Source organism: Thunnus albacares, chromosome 10 (assembly GCF_914725855.1).
Source record: "Thunnus albacares chromosome 10, fThuAlb1.1, whole genome shotgun sequence".
Classification (NCBI taxonomy): Eukaryota; Metazoa; Chordata; class Actinopteri; order Scombriformes; family Scombridae; genus Thunnus; species Thunnus albacares.
In genome coordinates, this window is record NC_058115.1 from 33,815,998 (window position 1) to 33,835,909 (window position 19,912).

The window sequence follows — 19,912 nt, forward strand, 5'->3', positions numbered from 1 at the left end:
ATATATTTTATATTTAAGAGAGCCGCTAACTAATTCGGCATGCGTGTAACTGACGTGAAGTCCTTATTTTAATCATATTTTTCACTTTCATTATCGCCTCTCACGTTGAGTTTCCTACCGCCGCCGTCCATGTTTTCTCCGTAAAAGAACTCAACGTTTCTGAACGGACAAAACGTTTAAAAGCCGAAACGGTCATTTATAAATGAGCTGTTGGGTAGATTTAATATAAGCTGAAAACACGAATGTATTATACGGAGTTATATTTATAAAAGTATGTTGTACTGTAGAATATCCTGAGCTGAGCAGCAAAGAAGCGTTAAATCGCTGTAAATGTTAACGGAGTTTCGCGTTGCGGGACCTGTGAGCGCTAGCTGCCAGTTAGCGGTTTGCTTCGACTCTTTTAAGGACATTTTCTAACATGAAACCAACAGTCACACCGGAACAGTACAGCTGTCGGTGCTGTGGACATGTACAGTATCTGTTAATAAGTGTTTATTATTTTTAACAGCCGCTGTAACGACACGTTCAACACAAACTGCCCGGTGGTGCTAGCTGTTAGCCGGAGAGCTAATACAGGCGCGTTCCTGTGGAGCCGTGAACGCGCGGTGGCAAACACCAACAAGTGTCAGATTATTTATTAATAATAAATAAACAAATAACAATTTAACTTTATTTGTACAACGTAGCGCCTTGTATACACAACATACAGACATCTTTTTATTTTTCAACTGTTATTTACTCCTTATCTAATATTTTAGCTGAAATCTTGAATGTTTTTGGCTTAGTTAATCATGATTAAAATATATATTTTATAGCAGTAAATGTTTGTTAAATATGACTGGTTGGATGCTCATCATCATCATCATCATCACTAGTTCATTAGACTTTGTATTTATATTACAGTTGAAGAGTTGAGTTTGACCTTTGCTGTTGACCTTTGCAGACATCATGGCTGGAGACGACCACTACCTTCACGCCTCCAACCCGGTAAACTCACAACCACACTTCTCTGTTTGACAGTTTGACAGGTCACACTGACACTGACTCTAGAAAGCATATCATTTTTATAACAGTTATTATTGTTTATTATTCATTATTGATTAATCTAATTAGTTGTTTGGTCCATAAAATGTCAGAAAAATGGTGAAAAAAATGTGTTTCAGTGTTGAAGACGACGTCATCAGATGTCTTGTTTTGTCCACAGCTCAAAGATCTTCAGTTTACTGTCACAGAGACTAAAGAAACCAGAAAATATTCACATTTAAGAAGCTGAATGACTCAAGATGATGAATGGATGATCAGAATAGTTGGTTGCAGTTCTAGTTTATCATGAGTCAAATATCTTGTTATAAAACCAGATGTATTCCTGGTTCACTTTTTACTTTGTTTTAGGTTTGACAATTAATTTTATTAAATTAAATATATTTTTGGTATTAATATACAGACGGTATTAAAGCTTGTGTCTCCTCTGTGGCTTAAATGAAGAGACAATTTACCAAACACACTGATCAGGAAGTGCTGCTGAAATGATAAAAATACAACCAATAATATAATAATGATGCATTAATATCTCATGTATTTTTGTAGAGCTGTAACAAGTAGTCGATTAATTGCTATATTGATAATTGATTCATCGTTTAGAGTCATTTTTTAAGAAGAAAAAGTCCAAATTCTCTGATTCCAGCATAAATGTGAATATTTTCTGGTTTCTTTAGTTTCTATGACAGAAAACTGAAGATCTTTGTGTTTTTGGACAAAACGAGACATTTGAGGACGTCGTCTTCAGCTTCATGAAACACTGATCAACATTTTTCACCATTTTCTGACATTTTATAAACCAAACAACTTAATTAGTTAATTAAGGAAACACTTTAGATAATCAGATGAGTTAATAATGAAGATCAGTTTGTACGTTGAGTGTTTGTTGTGAACAGATTCTTCTCATCGTGTTCGTCTTTCTCTCCGTCAGATCTTTGAGAATCTGATGATGGACGCCGGGTGGGAATATCAACATTTTCCTGCCATATCTCAGACGTCGTCTCTGCGGACAGGTGAGAGCCACTTCCTGTTCACACACACACACACACACACACACCAACACACACACACACACACACACAGAACGTTAGAGCTGCAACAATTAGTCCATTAATCAATTAGTTGATCGACAGAAAATTACTCAGGAACTATTTTGATAATTGAATCATCATTTTTACCATTTTTTTTTAAACAAAACTGCCAAATATTAGTAACATTATCAGTTTCAGCTTCTTAAATATGAAGATTTGAATCTATTCTGTGTCGTATATGATAATAAACTGAATGTTTTATGGTTTTAGACTGAAACCTTCGACTCTGACGGCTTTTTTTATATAAAACAATGAAGTGATTAACAAAGTAAAGAATAATAATCGTTCATTGTACCGCTACAGAATTTCTTGTTCTATAAGTTTGGAAGATTTCCACCTGATTTGACTTATTTGGACACAATACTCAGAAACCAAAGATACATTTCAAATATAAAATGATAAACTGTAATAATAATATAATAGAAAAAGAAATACATTTTATACCAAGACACTGACAGACTGATCACAGCTGCAGCTTTATTTTCTGTTGTAGACAAAAATATGTCCATTCTGATTAATCATCAAGCTGATCCTTCAGATCACTAAAGATATTTATTGATTAGCAACGATATGAAACGAGCAGCGACCAGAGAACATTATTAATATCTGATTATTTTCTCTCTTAATCAAGAAAACATTTATAAAATGTCAGAAAAATGTCTTTTACTCTTTACCAAAGTGTTTGTTTCTGTTCAGACCAACAGTTTAATGTGTGTTACTGTTTTATATGACGAAGAAAAGCAGCAAATCCTCATTATTGATTCATCTGTCCATTATTTTCTTGATTAATCGATCAGTCGTTTGGTCCATAAAATGTCATCTGTGTGTTTGTCCTTCAGTTTACTGTCAGAGAGACTAAAGAAACCAGAAAATATTCACATTTAACAAACTGCAATCAGAGAATCTGGACTCTTTTTTTAAGATCTGGACAATCTTAAAAAAATGACTCAAAGCGATTTATTGATTATCAACATAGTTGCCGATCGACTAATCTATAAATCATCTAAAGTTGCAGCTGTAGGAGAGAACAGTGTTATCATAACTTCAATAATCAGATCAATCAGATCCAACATTCAAGTTTCAGCTCAATTATTTTCTATTATTTTCATTATTGATTCATCTTTCTGTTTATGAAATGTCAGAAAACAGTGAAACATACTCGTCATAAATGTCTCAGAGCTTAAAGCGACGTCTTCAAATCTCAGTTTACATCGTTTATGACAAAGAAAAATATCAAATATTCACATTTAGAAGCTGAAACCGGCAGCTCTCTGACATCTTTGATATAATTAGTGATTGAATGTGTCCGTGGAGCGACGGGTTCGGGTCTGGATGTGATGAAGCCGACGGTTCTGGTCCAGAGGATCATTAGAAACCATCAGTTCTGCTGTAAACATGCAGCTCAGTTGTATTTTGGGAGAAACAGCTGCTGTCAGCATGTGGAGCAGAGCTGCGTTTCATTAGTCGTTCTACATGCCCTCATTGACTTCCTCTCGGGGGGGGAATCCCCGCCATGACACACGTCGTTTCCATTTCTCTGGAAAACTCAAGTGAACTTTATGAGATTGACCCTCTGAGGAAGCGAGTCATCAACGGTGATCGGTCAGCGGTGATCGGTTGGTGGTGATCGGTTGGTGGTGATTGGTTGGTAGTGATTGGTTGGTAGTGATTGGTCGGCGGCGATAGGTTGGCGGCAATCGGTTGGCGGCGATTGGTCGGCGGCGATCCATTGGCAGTGATCGGTCAGCGGTGATCAGTTGGCGGTGATCCGTCAGCAGTGATCAGTTGGCGGTGATCGGTTGGCGGCGATCAGTCAGCGGTGATCAGTCAGCAATGACTGCCACACGTTGCTGTTTCACATCGTTGTCGGACGCGACGTCAACAAGCCGCGGTGGTTAAAACAGATGTTTGTGATCGGAACAAACAAAAATAACATCTGTAAACAATCTACAAGTGTTAAAAGTAACAACATCCTGATAATCAGAAGTTTTTGTCTCGTTGTGGAATTTAATTAATGAATTATTTACATCCAGATCATCAGTGTTACTGCAGCATCACAGTGATGTTACTAACGTGAGGCCTCACATCACAACACACTGATTGTTTATATGTTATTATGGGATTTAAACTACTGAACACAATGAATCCATTTAAATCCCTCCGCTCCTCCGTGTGACGCCTGCCGTTGCGTAACACGAGGGCCGAGGGTGAAGTCGACGAGGGGAAGTGGAACTACTAATGAAACGCAGCCAAAGTTTCCTGCTCTCTGCTTCACGGCTTCAAGGGGGGAGAAAAAAGCACCTGAAACTTTCTTTTTGGGAAAACGAATGTGTGTTTAAAAAAAAAAAAAAAAAAAGGTTGTGTGTTGAAGGTAAAGTGAAAGAGGAGTTTCGTGACGTGTCGGTAGCCGGTCCTCTGTGGTGACTCTCTGCTCTCACTTCCCTGTTTGTGTCCAGACGACGTTATTCTGAGGTAAAGATAACTGAGCTGAAGGTTGAAGATGAGGAGGATGTGTAGGATGAGGGGGAAAGTATCTCCTCTTTACATTTACATGTGAGTAATGTGTGTGATTCATCAGCAGCTCCTCCACAAATGTTTTGGTGCTCGAAATAAACACAAGTAACTAAAGGGAAGTATTATAAAAACACACAATACAGTATAAAAATAAGATAATTATGACTTAAATGAGGAGATAAGATTCATTTAGCAGATGCTTTTATCTGAGAGCTGATTCAACACCAGCAGGGATCCAGTCAGGAGAGAAGAAGACCAGTAAGAAACATGAAGCTGAGTTCAAGTCTGATAGGATGAAGCTGGTCTTCAGTCTTTTAGACTTTTAGATCCACCAGCAGGGATCTACAGAGGAGAAGAGTCCAGCTAGAGACTCAGGGTCCTGTTGAGGTACCAGGCGGAGTGTAGACCTGGATGAGGGAGTTCAGGTAGGCGGGAGCTGTTTTAGTTGCTGTTTTATAGGCAGCAACTGGGAACCAGTGGAGGGAGATGAACATCAGGGTGATGTGTGATGTCGTGCTGCGTTCTGGATCATCTGCAGAGGTTACAGGCTGACATGTTACAGCTGCTGTTACTCAACCCGAGCTGGATGGAAACCATGAAAAATAAAGTATTTCTCATAACTTTTAATATGGCTTTAATCAGTATATTTATAAAACAATGTGTGAAAAAATGACAATGAGTCATCGATGAAGCTGCAGAGAATCATCAGAGACTCTGCAGCTTTATAGTGAGTTTCAGCTCGTTGTTTATCTGTCCGGCTGCAACTTTACTGTTCTGCTTCACTCTCAGCGTCTCATAGCATCGTTTTCAGAGAAAAGGCTGGAAAAAGCCGCTGAACACGACCTGCTCAGCACCAAACGGCAAACTGAATGAACAATCTGAATGAAAAAGCATCTTCTATGATTCTTGCACAGATTTGAGTGTGCAGATGCTTTCTTGATTTTCAGTTTAGTACTACAGAGCTGCAGATGTCTGCAAGTCAAGTCAGTTCAATTAAAAAACATTAAAAGTTGACCAAATCTAATAACAACACAGACATAGATATGGGGTAATTAATAAAAATGTAGATTTAAACAAATAAAAATTGGATTAAATCCTTAAAAAAACACAACAGCAATGCAGAGACAACAAATAAATAATAGAGACAATAAAACAAAGTGTGAGCATTGATGTGTTCATGACATACAGTTTATAACAGCAGACATGATGGAAATCTGATCTCAGAGCTGCTCAAACTGCACACAGACGACCAGAAATCCAACCAATCAGACGCTTTGATTCTGCTCTGACTGACGTTCAGCCCGGTTCTTAAAGGGTTAACGTCGTCTGGTCTCCGGTTATATTCCACCTCATATTTGATTTGTGTCGGTCTTTCTTGTGTGAAGACTGGCAGCGTGGGTCAGCTGACTGCAGCTGTGGTTGTTGAGCGAGTCATAGTGTGATGATGATGATGATGATGATGATGATGATGATGATGATGATGATGATGATGGTGGGGGAGGAAGTGGCTGCAGCTGTCAGAAGGCAGGATGTTGCAGCTACTGCAGCAGCAGCAGCAGCAGACCGGGTCAGCTGACTGCTCCCACAGAGAGACTCTCTAAAGGACACGTTCAATATTTCTGATGTGTCTTAAAACAAGAACTCACACTGATGAAGACTCATATATAACCTTCACTTCTACTTTTAAATGACTGTGTGGACACTCTGATTTTATCCTCCATCACTTCCATTAAAGCACATTTGAAGGATGTTTTAATATCCAGTATGAACAGGAGGAATGATTACAGTGCTGGTTTAAAACCAGTCCTTTAATGGGATTTCTATGTTCTTTATGTCACTATAAACATATATGAGCTCATTTAAAGGAACAGTCCGCCAGATGTTTCCTCTCTGTGAGTCAAAAGAGGAAAAAAAATCCACCTTCCAACAACTCAAAGTGTCTGATTTACACTTTTACACCAGAAATATGCAAATCTACTAAAGCTGCAACTAATCATCATTTTCATTAGTGATTGATCTGATTGATTGGTTTAATCTATAAAACATCAGGAAACATTAATGTCTTTTTTGTACAATAAACAGTCAAAAACCTGAATATACTCAATTTACTATCATGTAAACAAGCAATCAATCAATCAATCAATCAATCAAGAACCTGAAACCATCAAATGTTTCATTAAAAGAATTACCTGAACGAATAATCGATTATCAAAATAGTTGCTGATGAATTTTCCTTTGATTGATTAATTGATAAATCGATTAATCCTCTGGATTTGAATGACTTCATCGCCTTTCATAAAGCTGCACCGATTAGTCGATTCATTTATGGAAAGATGATCGGCGACAAATTCGGTCATCGATCAATCGTTTCAGTTCATTTTTTAGCTTCTCCACTGTGAGTTTCCTCCGTCACACTCGACAGGAAACTGATGGTCGAACTAGACGAGACCCGTTACTGGCACTGATTTAATTATGATTTACATTGAGAGAATAATTGGCAGATTGATCAATAATGAAACTAACTAACTAAAGTACTGAAGTCAAATCGATTTTATTTAATGAGAAGTAATCAGCAGCAGTTTATGGTTTTGTTTCAGGACTGTAACTGTTTTAAATATTTAATATATAATTATATGTGTGTTTCAGTGGACGGACCCTTCCTGCAGATCCTCGAGCAGCCGAAGCAGGTAAAACTCACCTGTCAGTCACCCGTCACTCACCTGTCACTCACCCGTCACTCACCCGTCACTCACCTGTCACTCACCCGTCACTCACCCGTCACTCACCTGTCACTCACCTGTCACTCACCCGTCACTCACCCGTCACTCACCCGTCACTCACCCGTCACTCACCCGTCACTCACCTGTCACTCACCCGTCACTCACCCGTCACTCACCCGTCAGTCACCTGTCACTCACCCGTCACTCACCCGTCACTCACCCGTCACTCACCTGTCACTCACCTGTCACTCACCCGTCACTCACCTGTCACTCACCTGTCACTCACCCGTCAGTCACCCGTCAGTCACCCGTCACTCACCTGTGACTCACCCGTCAGTCACCCGTCAGTCACCCGTCACTCACCCGTCACTCACCTGTCACTCACCTGTGACTCACCCGTCAGTCACCCGTCAGTCACCCGTCACTCACCCGTCACTCACCTGTCACTCACCCATCACTCACCCGTCACTCACCCGTCACTCACCTGTCACTCACCCGTCACTCACCTGTCACTCACCTGTCACTCACCCGTCACTCACCTGTCACTCACCTGTCCTCAGTGTTCCTGATGTCACATAGTAAATAAATAATAAAGCAACAGACATGTTTACTGTTTAAAAGAAAACCTTATTATTACAATCGCTTTGTTTACAATTTAGTCACTTTATTTACAATTTAGTCGCTTTTTTACAGTTTAGTCGCATTGTTTAGAATTTAGTCGCTTTGTTTACAATTTAATGACTTTGTTTACAGTTTAGTGACTTTGTTTACAGTTTAGTCACTTTATTTACAATTTAGTCGCTTTGTTTACAGTTTAGTGACTTTGTTTACAGTTTAGTGACTTTATTTACAGTTTAGTGACTTTGTTTACAGTTTAGTGACTTTATTTACAGTTTAGTGACTTTATTTACAGTTTAGTGACTTTGTTTACAGTTTAGTCACTTTATTTACAATTTAGTCGCTTTGTTTACAGTTTAGTGACTTTGTTTACAGTTTGGTGACTTTGTTTACAGTTTAGTGACTTTATTTACAGTTTAGTGACTTTATTTACAGTTTGGTGACTTTGTTTACAGTTTAGTCACTTTGTTTACAGTTTGGTGACTTTGTTTACAGTTTAGTCACTTTATTTACAGTTTAGTGACTTTATTTACAGTTTAGTGACTTTGTTTACAGTTTGGTGACTTTGTTTACAGTTTAGTGACTTTATTTACAGTTAAGTGACTTTGTTTACAGTTTAGTCACTTTATTTAGAGTTTATTCACTTTGTTTACAGTTTAGTCACTTTGTTTACAGTTTAGTCAATATTTTTACAGTTTATTCACTTTATTTACAGTTTAGTCACTTTATTTACAGTTTAGCGACTTTGTTTTCAGTTTAGTGACTTTGTTTACAGTTTAGTGACTTTGTTTACAGTTTAGTCACTTTATTTACAGTTTAGTGACTTTGTTTACAGTTTAGTCACTTTATTTACAGTTTAGTGACTTTGTTTACAGTTTAGTGACTTTGTTTACAGTTTAGTCACTTTGTTTACAGTTTAGTCACTTCATTTACAGTTTAGTCACTTTATTTACAGTTTAGTCACTTTGTTTACAGTTTAGTCACTTTATTTACAGTTTAGTCACTTTGTTTACAGTTTAGTCACTTCATTTACAGTTTAGTCACTTTATTTACAGTTTAGTGACTTTGTTTACAGTTTAGTGACTTTGTTTACAGTTTAGTGACTTTATTTACAGTTTAGTGACTTTGTTTACAGTTTGGTGACTTTGTTTACAGTTTAGTCACTTTATTTACAATTTAGTCGCTTTGTTTACAGTTTAGTGACTTTGTTTACAGTTTGGTGACTTTGTTTACAGTTTAGTGACTTTATTTACAGTTTGGTGACTTTGTTTACAGTTTAGTCACTTTGTTTACAGTTTGGTGACTTTATTTACAGTTTAGTGACTTTGTTTACAGTTTAGTCACTTTATTTACAGTTTAGTGACTTTGTTTACAGTTTAGTCACTTTATTTAGAGTTTATTCACTTTGTTTACAGTTTAGTCACTTTGTTTACAGTTTAGTCAATATTTTTACAGTTTATTCACTTTGTTTACAGTTTAGTCACTTTATTTACAGTTTAGCGACTTTGTTTACAGTTTAGTGACTTTGTTTACAGTTTAGTCACTTTATTTACAGTTTAGTGACTTTGTTTACAGTTTAGTGACTTTATTTACAGTTTAGTGACTTTGTTTACAGTTTAGTCACTTTATTTACAGTTTAGTGACTTTGTTTACAGTTTAGTCACTTTGTTTACAGTTTAGTCACTTCATTTATGGTTTAGTGACTTTATTTACAGTTTAGTGACTTTATTTACAGTTTAGTGACTTTGTTTACAGTTTAGCGACTTTGTTTACAGTTTATTCACTTTGTTTACAGTTTAGTGACTTTATTTACAGTTTAGCGACTTTGTTTACAGTTTAGCGACTTTGTTTACAGTTTAGTCACTTTATTTACAGTTTAGTGACTTTGTTTACAGTTTAGTCACTTTGTTTACAGTTTAGCGACTTTGTTTACAGTTTAGCGACTTTGTTTACAGTTTAGTGACTTTGTTTACAGTTTAGTGACTTTGTTTACCGTTTACAGTTTTTACTATTTTAATGGAGATACAGTCTCTAAATGACCTCAAACATATCTTTGACATTTCTCTGCTGACATATTGATACCAATATATCTCCAATAACTAATTATCAGCTGATTGATTCTGTTTATCACTGTGAACGTGTAAATGTGTATTACAGTGTGTGTTTCTGTCTCTCAGCGTGGCTTCAGGTTCAGGTACGGCTGTGAAGGTCCGTCTCACGGCGGCTTGCCGGGAGCCTCCAGCGAGAAAAACAGGAAGACCTACCCCACCGTCAAGGTAAGACTTCCTGTCTGTCAGCCTGCCGTCAAACTCTACGCTGAGTCGCCAACTTCCACTTAAACCTTTGTGTCGTCTCTTTGTGGTGTGACGTGTTTCAGAAAAGGCTTCAATCAGGGTGAATATAAAGATGTTTACATTCTTTTCTGCAGTACTGGAAGAAGTACTCAGATACTTTACTGCAGTAAAAGTACCAATACACAAAGTAAAAATACTCCACTAGAAGTAAAAGTCCTGCATGAAAAATCCTCCTATAGTAAAAGTACATAAGTATTATGAGCTTGATGTAGTTAAAGTATTGCAGTAAAAGTACATAAGTATTATGAGCTTGATGTAGTTAAAGTATTGCAGTAAAAGTACATAAGTATTATGAGCTTGATGTAGTTAAAGTATTGCAGTAAAAGTACATAAGTATTATGAGCTTGATGTAGTTAAAGTATTGCAGTAAAAGTACATAAGTATTATGAGCTTGATGTAGTTAAAGTATTGCAGTAAAAGTACATAAGTATTATGAGCTTGATGTAGTTAAAGTATTGCAGTAAAAGTAGTGGTTTGGTCCCTCTGACTGATATATTATTATATATGACATCATTAGATTATTAATAGTGAAGCATCAGTGTTAGAGCAGCATGTTACTGTTGTAGCTGCTGGAGGTGGAGCTAGTTTACACTACTTTATATACAGTTAGCTAGTTTAGTCCAGTGGTTCCCAACCTAGGGGTCGGGGCCCCTCCAAAGGGTCAGCAGATAAATCTGAGGGGTGGTGAGATGATTAATGGGAGAGGAAAGAAGAAAAAACAAAGTTCTGATACACAAATCTGTTTGAAAAGTAACTAAAGCTGTTAAATAAATGTAGTGGAGTAGAAAGTATAAAGTAGCATCACATGGAAATACTCAAGTAAAGTACAAGTACCTCAAAATTGTACTTAAGTACAGTACTTGAGTAAATGTACTTAGTTACTGTCTGTGATGTCAAACAGCTTCATGTTGAACTGTGAAGCTGCAGCAGCAGGTTTCTGATCTGCACCTGCAGGATCAGAGTCAGCTGACTCGCCCTGTTTGATGTTAAAGAGCGAAACAGTCGATCTTGAAGCCGGACCAACGGCGGCTGCATTCCAGAGTAAAATTATGAGGCTAAAAATAATATGCAGGAAGTGATAGAAAGCATTTGCTGCACAGAGAAGAATTAGAGCACTAAACACAGAGTGGTGCGGCAACAGCAGAGGAAATACGAGAGTTTCCTGCAGAGTGAAGAGCTGACTCTTAGAATGAAGGCGGGTTGGTTTTTTGTAGTTGTCTTTGTGGTTTTACTCAGAATGACCACAGATCATGCAAATAGACGGACACAGATATGAACTCAATACATCATCCTCGGTCGGTTTGTCACAAGCTAAAAGCAGAAACTATGACGACTGCAACTTCCACTCTTCTGTTGTTTCATGCAGCTATTTGAACAAAAGCTTTTCTATCAAACAGGGTTTTCCCTTCTTACTGCTTCTAAAAGTCTAACACAGTTTTGTCAGTTTGAAGCCACGTCGAGGTTGGGAAACACCGCTCCTCACTGCTGTCTGAAAACTCAAACTCATCAGATAGTTTTCAGCGTGTTGAGTTCCTGAAGGAGAGTTCCAGATGTGAGAAGCTGCTCCGGACGAGTTTTACTGTCCAAAAGTTGAGGAACTTTAGGGGCGGGGTTTACAGCGCTGGCTGTCACTGATTGGTCAAACACACAGACTGCAGCTGTGCACCGCTTCATTCATAAAACAGGGAAGAAGTCAATTAATCAATTAGTTGCAGACAATTAAATTAATCGCAAACTATTTTATAATCAATTAATCATTTTGAGTCATTTTTTAAGAAAAAAAAAGATTCTGTCACTTCTGTCAAAGATTCCAGCTTCTTTAGTCTCTATGACAGTAAACTTTGAGTTGTGGACAAAACAAAACATCTGAGGACGTCGTCTTGGACTTTGAGAAAACTGATCGACATGTTTCACTGTTTTCTGACATTTTCTTGACCAAACAACATAATTGTTAGTTTCAGCCCTAAAGTCTAATGTAGATATTAGGACACGGAACAAGACATTAACTGTTGTTTATTAATGTTAAAACAAAGTTAGGCTTCAGGACTTGTTTTAAAAGACCACAGAAGAAGACCACAGACTGTATATAAAGCTGGACGCAGCGACGTGTGACGTCACCTGTCGGTTACATCAGAGCTGCGGCTCGTTTCTGTAAATACCTCCGTCTACATTAAAACGCCACAAGACGGGCAATTCTCCTCCTACTGGGCATGTGCAGAGGACAGATGAGCGAGTCAGACACAGAAAACCAGCGAAGAAGAAACAGTGTACTGTTTCCATTTAGTTTATTGCAGCAGATTCCAACAGACTACGTTTAACTCCGTTTAAGCCGTCCGCCAATGTTGTTGTTGTTTCTTCTTCTTCTTCCTCTTCCAATGAAACGCCGCGCTGCTGCCACCATCTGTTCTGTCAGTGATATGACAGCGTTCACACGACAACACCAAGCCGACGTTTTCACATTTACACACTCTGGACGATGTTTTGGAAAAGTCGTTTTAGTCTGAACGGAGAGAAGAAGATGTGTTTATGAATGTAGCCGGCTTAGTGTGGACCTGGTCTCAGTGTGGACCTGGTCTCAGTGTGGACCTGGTCTCAGTGTGAGTCCTGGAGCCGAGGAGGCTGTGATTGACAGGTGAGCCACCTGTCAGTCACAGCCGTCAATCAACACCCACACAGCAGACATCAAAGCTGCTGTAAGTCTCCAAATCTTATTAATGGAGCAATAATTTCCAAAATGACCACCAGCTCACTCATTAGAGGACCTGAATATAGAGATCGAGACCAGAATGACTCGTTGGAAACAATGATTGACTCGGTATTTCTAGACAGAAGTTGAGTCAGTCAGAGCATCTAGTGCCGTTGGTAGGATTGTACTTTAAAGAAGACATATTGAGCTTTTAATAGTTTCCTGTTATTTATATCCTGTTCTGATGTCTGATGTCAAACATGCTCAAAGTTCAGGAACTTGAGGTGAACGTATGTAGAAATGCTGCCTGCAAGTCAAGAGTCAGGGCTTCAACCTGCCTGACGCTTCCTTTCCTTGCTGACGAGATGACGTCGGCGCTTTCGCCAAGTGCTGCTCATGGGTTGAATCGTTGGGTCTCTGTAAATTAAAGAGTATGGTCTTGACCTGTGAAAAGTGCCTTGAGATGACTTTTGTTGTGATTTGGCGCTATATAAATAAAAATTGATTGATTGATTGATTGATTGTTGCACATGCTCATAAACAGCCGTCCGTTCTGTAGCCTTGGTTGCTGTTGTGGTTGCTGTGGTGGTTGCTGTGGTGGTTGTTGTGGTGGTTGCTAAGGTGGTTGCTAAGGTGTTTCCATGTGTTGTTCAGCTCCAACATGTACGGATGGATTTGAGAAGTTGACATTTGGAGTAAAGAAGGAGAAAAAGAAGTGAAATCCTGTTACTATAGTTTGTTTACGTAGCCTCCGGAGCCGGAGGAAGCTTCCTGAAAGCTGACCAATCAGAACAGAGTGGGCTCATCAGGAGGCAGGGCCTTAAAGAGACAGGAGCTAAAACGACCTGTTTCAGACAGAGGCTGAACTGAGGGGCTGCATAAAGGACCAGTAGAAGATAAATAAGGAGTTTTTAACTGGAAATCATGCAAAGATATTCCAGAGCCCCAGAATATTAATATAGAGCAGGAAATGTACAGAATATGTCCTCTTTAAGTTACTTCCACATTTGCTTCAGCCTCAAGACATGGTAGTTACCACTCGAAGAGGACGATACCAGAGTGTTTCATGACGTTTGCTTTCTTTTTTTTTTGCCTTTATTGGACAGTGGGCAGCAGAGAGGCAGACAGGAAACAAGGAGAGAGAGATAGAGATGAGCACCAGGCTGCTCCATGATGTTTACTTTCTAAAACAGAAATAAAGAATCATCAGCAGGTCGTCTACTAGAGTTTTCAGTCTGCTTTTCCTCTTCTGCGTTTCTTCTCCTTTTTCATTCACTCGTTCTAATCTGACTGAAACAGCAGAGTCACGCAACAGTAAATACAAAAAAAAACAACAGAATCACAATGTTGTCGTTGTTTCCTCATGTGTGAAAACAGAGTTTCAAATGTCTCCACCTCTCTTTTAATCTGTCACGGGGTCTCATTTGCCTAATTTCCACACTTCTTCAGATGTGGTGAAAAACACAGACAAGAATGAGCTGAAACAACCTTCATTCAGGCTGCTCGCGTCTCCTGAAGTCTGCTCAGAGGAGGAAGTCGAATTAATTAATGTTAAAAATTCCAAGTTCATCCCTGACAGAAGCCAGTCGCTGTGTTGCAGCCGCTGCAGCAGCTCAGTCTGTCGGATGTATACAGCAGCTTAAATTTCACGTCATGTTGTTTCTGTTGATGTTTAGTTTGGAGTCTTGACGCTCCCACATGTTCCGACCAAACCAGAGAAAACGGGAAATCCCCAGATTCCTGCTGCTGCAGCCCGTCTGCTCGCCTCTGCTGCTCAATGCCTTCGCTGCACCACTTTACTTATAATAAAACCATAAAGTTCAATAGAAATGATCCAGATTTTTTAACACCTCAACAAATGTTCATCTTAAGTGTTGAGAAAACATCCTGCCAGTGACGTGAGATCATTCGTTTTCTCAGAGTTGTCTAGAAAAAAAAAAGGGCTTGAAAAGAAATAAAAAAAGGGGGAATTCTTCTTTATTTTTGGATCATTTAGTTTAGCAGTAACAGTATTTTAATAAGAGGCAGGTTGTTAGTATGAACTGGACACATTTGATGTGGATGATTCACCTGGAAATTACCTGGATGACGATGATGACGATGATGATGATGATGATGATGAAACATTTTGGCTGAATTTTCTTGGATAAAAGAAATAAAAACATAAAAACGATGCGGTGGAGATAACGAGCTGCCGTGCAAGCAAAACAAATCTTTTTTTATATATATATACATGCGTTTTAAACAATTCAAAGAATTTAACGGCCCGATAAGATGGAAACGTGTCTGTCGGGTATCAGACGACATCATCAGAACGAACCAGGAAAGCTTAGTGTGTGTCTGTGTTTATTCTCTGAGCCGTGTCGGATAGATGCTGCCTGCACGTTGTTTGCATGCCGAGGCTGCAGAGTGGGAAAACCCCTCCTGTTATTCTGGTTGGACCAGTGGGATGATGATGATGATGATGATGATGATGATGATGATGATGATGATGATGAGAGGACGTCACTCGCAGCAGGGAAAAACAAAAACAATCGGAAATATGCGAAAATCTGATAAATTATTAGTTTTCTGCAGAGGTTTTTTTGAGCTGATGAGGCTTCATAGTTCTTTAACTAACGACTGTTTTCATTATTGATTCATCTGTTGATTATTTTCTCCATTAATGGATTAGTCGTTTGGTCCATAAAATGTCAGAAAATGGTGAAAAACCAGAAAATCATCACATTTAAGAAGCTGGAATCAGAGAAAATGGACATTTTTTTTCTTAAAAAATCAATATAGTCGGCGATTAGTTGATCAATGTGTAGAAAAATGATGCAAGAACTAGATTTACATGAAATATACTTACATACATATGTATATATATAAACTACAGTGACTTCTGGAGAGAATTTTACTTCCACATCTAAAAAAACCCAAACAAACAGGAAGTGATGTAACAGAAGGGAGAGCGTTCCAGTTAACCAGTAAGAAATGAATTTATATCAAGGTCAGTTCTAACATTGAAGAGGTTGTTAATGTTTATTGATACGTGTGTGACTGGAGGTCTCAGAGGACAGACTGGATGAACTCAGAGGAGAACCAGTGGAGGACTGGGCAGGTGTCTTACTGAGTGACTGCTGTTAGCTTATAGATATAGACATATATATATATATACCTATATACATATATATGTATATGTGGGCGTTAGCTGACGATATCTATTATAGTAAAGTCTTCTATGGTGTATCAGGCTTTAATAAAACTATTACTGTTCATCTAATACAACAGGACTGTTAATATTTAACCATAACAGAAACTAACGAGCAGCTTGTATCAGTGGTAATAAGTCGTCTTACAGGACGCTGCTGTTACTGCAGGACAGACACAGATTCATAATAAGACGACAGACGACGTTAATAAAAGTAATAACAGTAACAACCAGGTGTATTGTATAAGTGTTCATGCTGTTAAGAGCAGCTTCATAATTATCAGATAGTGTATTAATGGATAGCTAATACCAATAACAAACCTATATAAATAAAAACTATGAGTTTATTGTAATATTCTCCAGCTGCGTTGCTAAAATAAAGCACATTATGTAACAGAAATATAAACCAGAGTTTAATCCCACCACTAAAATAACACAGCACAGAGTAACTGGTGTTAAATCTGCTATATTTATCTATCTATATATATATATATATATATATATATATATGACTAGAATCAGGTAAAACATAGTGAGTGTAAGTTTTTAAATGATGTCAAACACCAGTTTATCTTTTTAAAACCACCAGAAGACACAAAGCTTCATCACAGACGGTGACACATTAAAGGAAAAACCAACATAAAGATGTTTGACCACAAGAACATCTTCACAGCTCCTCCTTATTGATCCTACAGTCTCTGAACTCTTCATCATGTGGTGTTATGATGATGATGATGATGATGATGATGAATGGAGATGATGGAGAGCGCTGTCTAACACGTCAGCTGGGTTGAGATGAGGTGACTGTGAAGGTCATAACATATGATTCATTTAATCCTCATCATCGTCATGGAAGAGACCACTCCCATCAGGATAAAGCTGATCACTCATTGATACTCTGTATTGATTAGCAGTGACTAGATAGACGATCACGAGTAAAAAAACATCACTTTCCCCCCAATTTTCATATAAATCTGTTAGCAGATTTCTAATATAAATAAAAAATAAACAATAAAGAGATGAGTCAGTGTGAAACTGAGAACGTAAACTCTCGGTAAATATGAGTATGAATTGTAGAATTAATATGACTTGTAATTATGTCAAACTGCAAAGTGAGAACCGCAACATCCGTGCCGGGTTTCACACTGATGTCCTGCGTTAAACTGTCGACTCCCTCGTGTTCGCTGATCCGGTGCAGCGGAGGAGGATGATGGCGTCATCCTCCCTCAGAGACTCTGTCAGGGTTGATGCACATGCAGGGAGAGATAATATTTAATATTTAATACGTGCACCGACCCGGATAATGAATTCGATTTAACGACCTCCGCTGCCTCTCCTTCATGTCTGCATCCAGAGACCAGTTTCACAACACAAACAATACAAACTTCAACTAAACTACACACCAACCAGCCAGACATTAAGGAAATAGTTTCAACCTAGTTAAACTTAATGTCTAACTGCGTGTTGTGATGAACACCCGCACGGCCAATAGAAACGAGGCAGCCGGCCAGGCAGCTGATGTCTGAACACAAGTTTATGTTTGTATCGAGACCTTTGGAGTATCAGGTGTGTTTTAACAGTCAGGTGGCTTGTTAAGTAGGTAATATGTGCAGCCTGTATGATAAACATAGTTTAGGTTTGTTATATGGTTTATATACTAGAAGACTTCCTGAACACCTGGCCAGATGTGAGCTGAACCCGGCGGCCAGAGAAGAGTTCAGTAGCATCAACGACAGTTTTACAGTTTGTCGTCCTGTTAAATCTGTTCAAAGGAAGTTTAAAGATAAAACATTAAGTTGTGTTTAGCTGCTAAAAACCTGAATCTGTCAGTAAATATCAGATAAAACAGGTTTCATTTAATTTCTGCCTCTCTGTCTGGATGTTTCATTATGTGTTATTAACAGTACTCTGTGACCTTTGACCTCTCTGACCCTTTTATTGCTGGCTGCTTGTGCTGATTTTAAAAATAGAAGTTTATGTTGTCAGTCAGCAGGAACAGATTTCAGTAACATGTTGAACCAAAGAACATGTGATCAGTTTCTACTGAAGGTCAAAAGATTATTAAAAAGAATTTCTCAACACTGGAAGAGGGAATAATTCTCACGACCTCCTGGCTCCTGATTCTGATGGTTTTGAAGCAGATCTGGATCCAAACTCCAAATAAAACAAAGTCACAGCAGAAGAGAGTTTTGGGGTTAAAGAAGCTTCTTGAAGAGACTTCTGCTGGTCTGGACCTGTTCAGGTTTATAGTAGCTGTCTCACACACACACACACACACACACACACACACACACACACACACACATATGCATAAACACACACACACACACACACACACACGCTGTGTTTCATGTCTGTTGGGAATTTCCTCTCCACAACACCCACGTGTAATTACAAGGAAGTGAGGTTGCGTCACAAACAGGAAAGGTGTTGAGATGAAAGCTCGACATCCAGAGGTGTAACATCTGCGTTAACGCCGACCTCGGCCCACGTTCACATATTAAAACCCTTTGTACTACTTCACATTCACACACATCGGTACGGCTGCAGATCGCTGACATGTTGAAGGTGATGGTGAAGTCTGAAATCAGGTCAGGAGAAGTTGAAAAGTCAAACTGAGACAACTTCAACCCACCTCCTCCGCTCATATCAATGCATCTGGTCTCACCTGGTATTACTCTTTGTTCCTGTCTCACTATGATTTGGGGGATAATTACGCTCTTAGTGTTGGAACTACAGTTCCCATGATGCTCTGGGGGGATGTAAACAGAAAGTATAACGTTGCTGTGGATGCAGTGAGTGAGCTGTAGATGTATGTGTTTACATTTAGTCTCCGTTAACTATCACTGACAACTGGAGACAACTTCAACATGTTTCTAAGTGCATTTATGTTATATATATATATATATTATATTATATATTATATTATAATGATATCTGCAGGTAGTGTAAGTCACACTGGATCTAAAACTGTCACGGAGGAGGGTGAGTGGAGCAGGTGGACCCAGGCAAGTTGGATACGATGCTGAATATTTAATGAATGAAGTCAAAAGTGGGACCAGGAGACACTGGGACCAGTAACAAAGACCATAAACACAGAAAAAAACAAGACCGAACTGAAAACTGGACGATAAATACACACGGTGTGATTGCAGACTAGACACAGGTGAAACACATGAGGTGACCAAACACAAGAGTGACAAGACACAAGGAGAAAATATTTCAAAATAAAACAGGAACTAAAGTAAAACAGACAACAGTGTGACACAACACAACTGGGCAGACTGGGAGCAGATAAACTGGGGAAGACACTGGGAGCAGGACTGGGCAGGTGAGAGGAGGTGCACATGAGGAACACAGGAGGGAAACAGAAAAAAAACCAAAACCAGGCAACATAAATGACAGAAACACTGAAAACTCAAGAGAACAAAATACACAAAGAGTTCAGAAACCACAGAAAAAGTCCCAGTAGGACGTGACATAAATGATGTTTGTGTTCAGATTTAACTAAGAAGGAGTTTGATGCAAATTGTGGCTCATTTATATTTAAATGTAAAGATAAATAAACTATGTGCGTGTGTAAACAGGATATGAATGTACAGTCAACAACCACAACAACAATCTAAAATCACATCGATCAATAAAACAAGAAAAAGCAAAACAAATATAAAAATCTGAAAATTGAAATAACTTGACAT

The 19,912-nt window shown here is 38.5% G+C and overlaps 1 protein-coding gene across 2 annotated transcripts in view; it reads left to right on the plus strand.

The window, feature by feature from the left end:
• The window catches only part of nfkb1 (nuclear factor of kappa light polypeptide gene enhancer in B-cells 1), a 46,593-nt gene that overhangs the window by 585 nt on the left and 26,096 nt on the right, over positions 1–19,912 (plus strand). Inside the window, exons 2-5 of one of the 2 annotated variants that reach the window (XM_044363179.1) lie at positions 904–987; positions 1,970–2,051; positions 7,290–7,330; positions 10,159–10,257. In XM_044363179.1, coding sequence (XP_044219114.1) covers positions 949–987; positions 1,970–2,051; positions 7,290–7,330; positions 10,159–10,257 — 261 coding nt within the window. In that variant the 5' untranslated portion in view covers positions 904–948. The remainder of the gene's footprint in view (positions 1–903; positions 988–1,969; positions 2,052–7,289; positions 7,331–10,158; positions 10,258–19,912) is intronic. The other variant, XM_044363178.1, reaches the window with a different exon arrangement.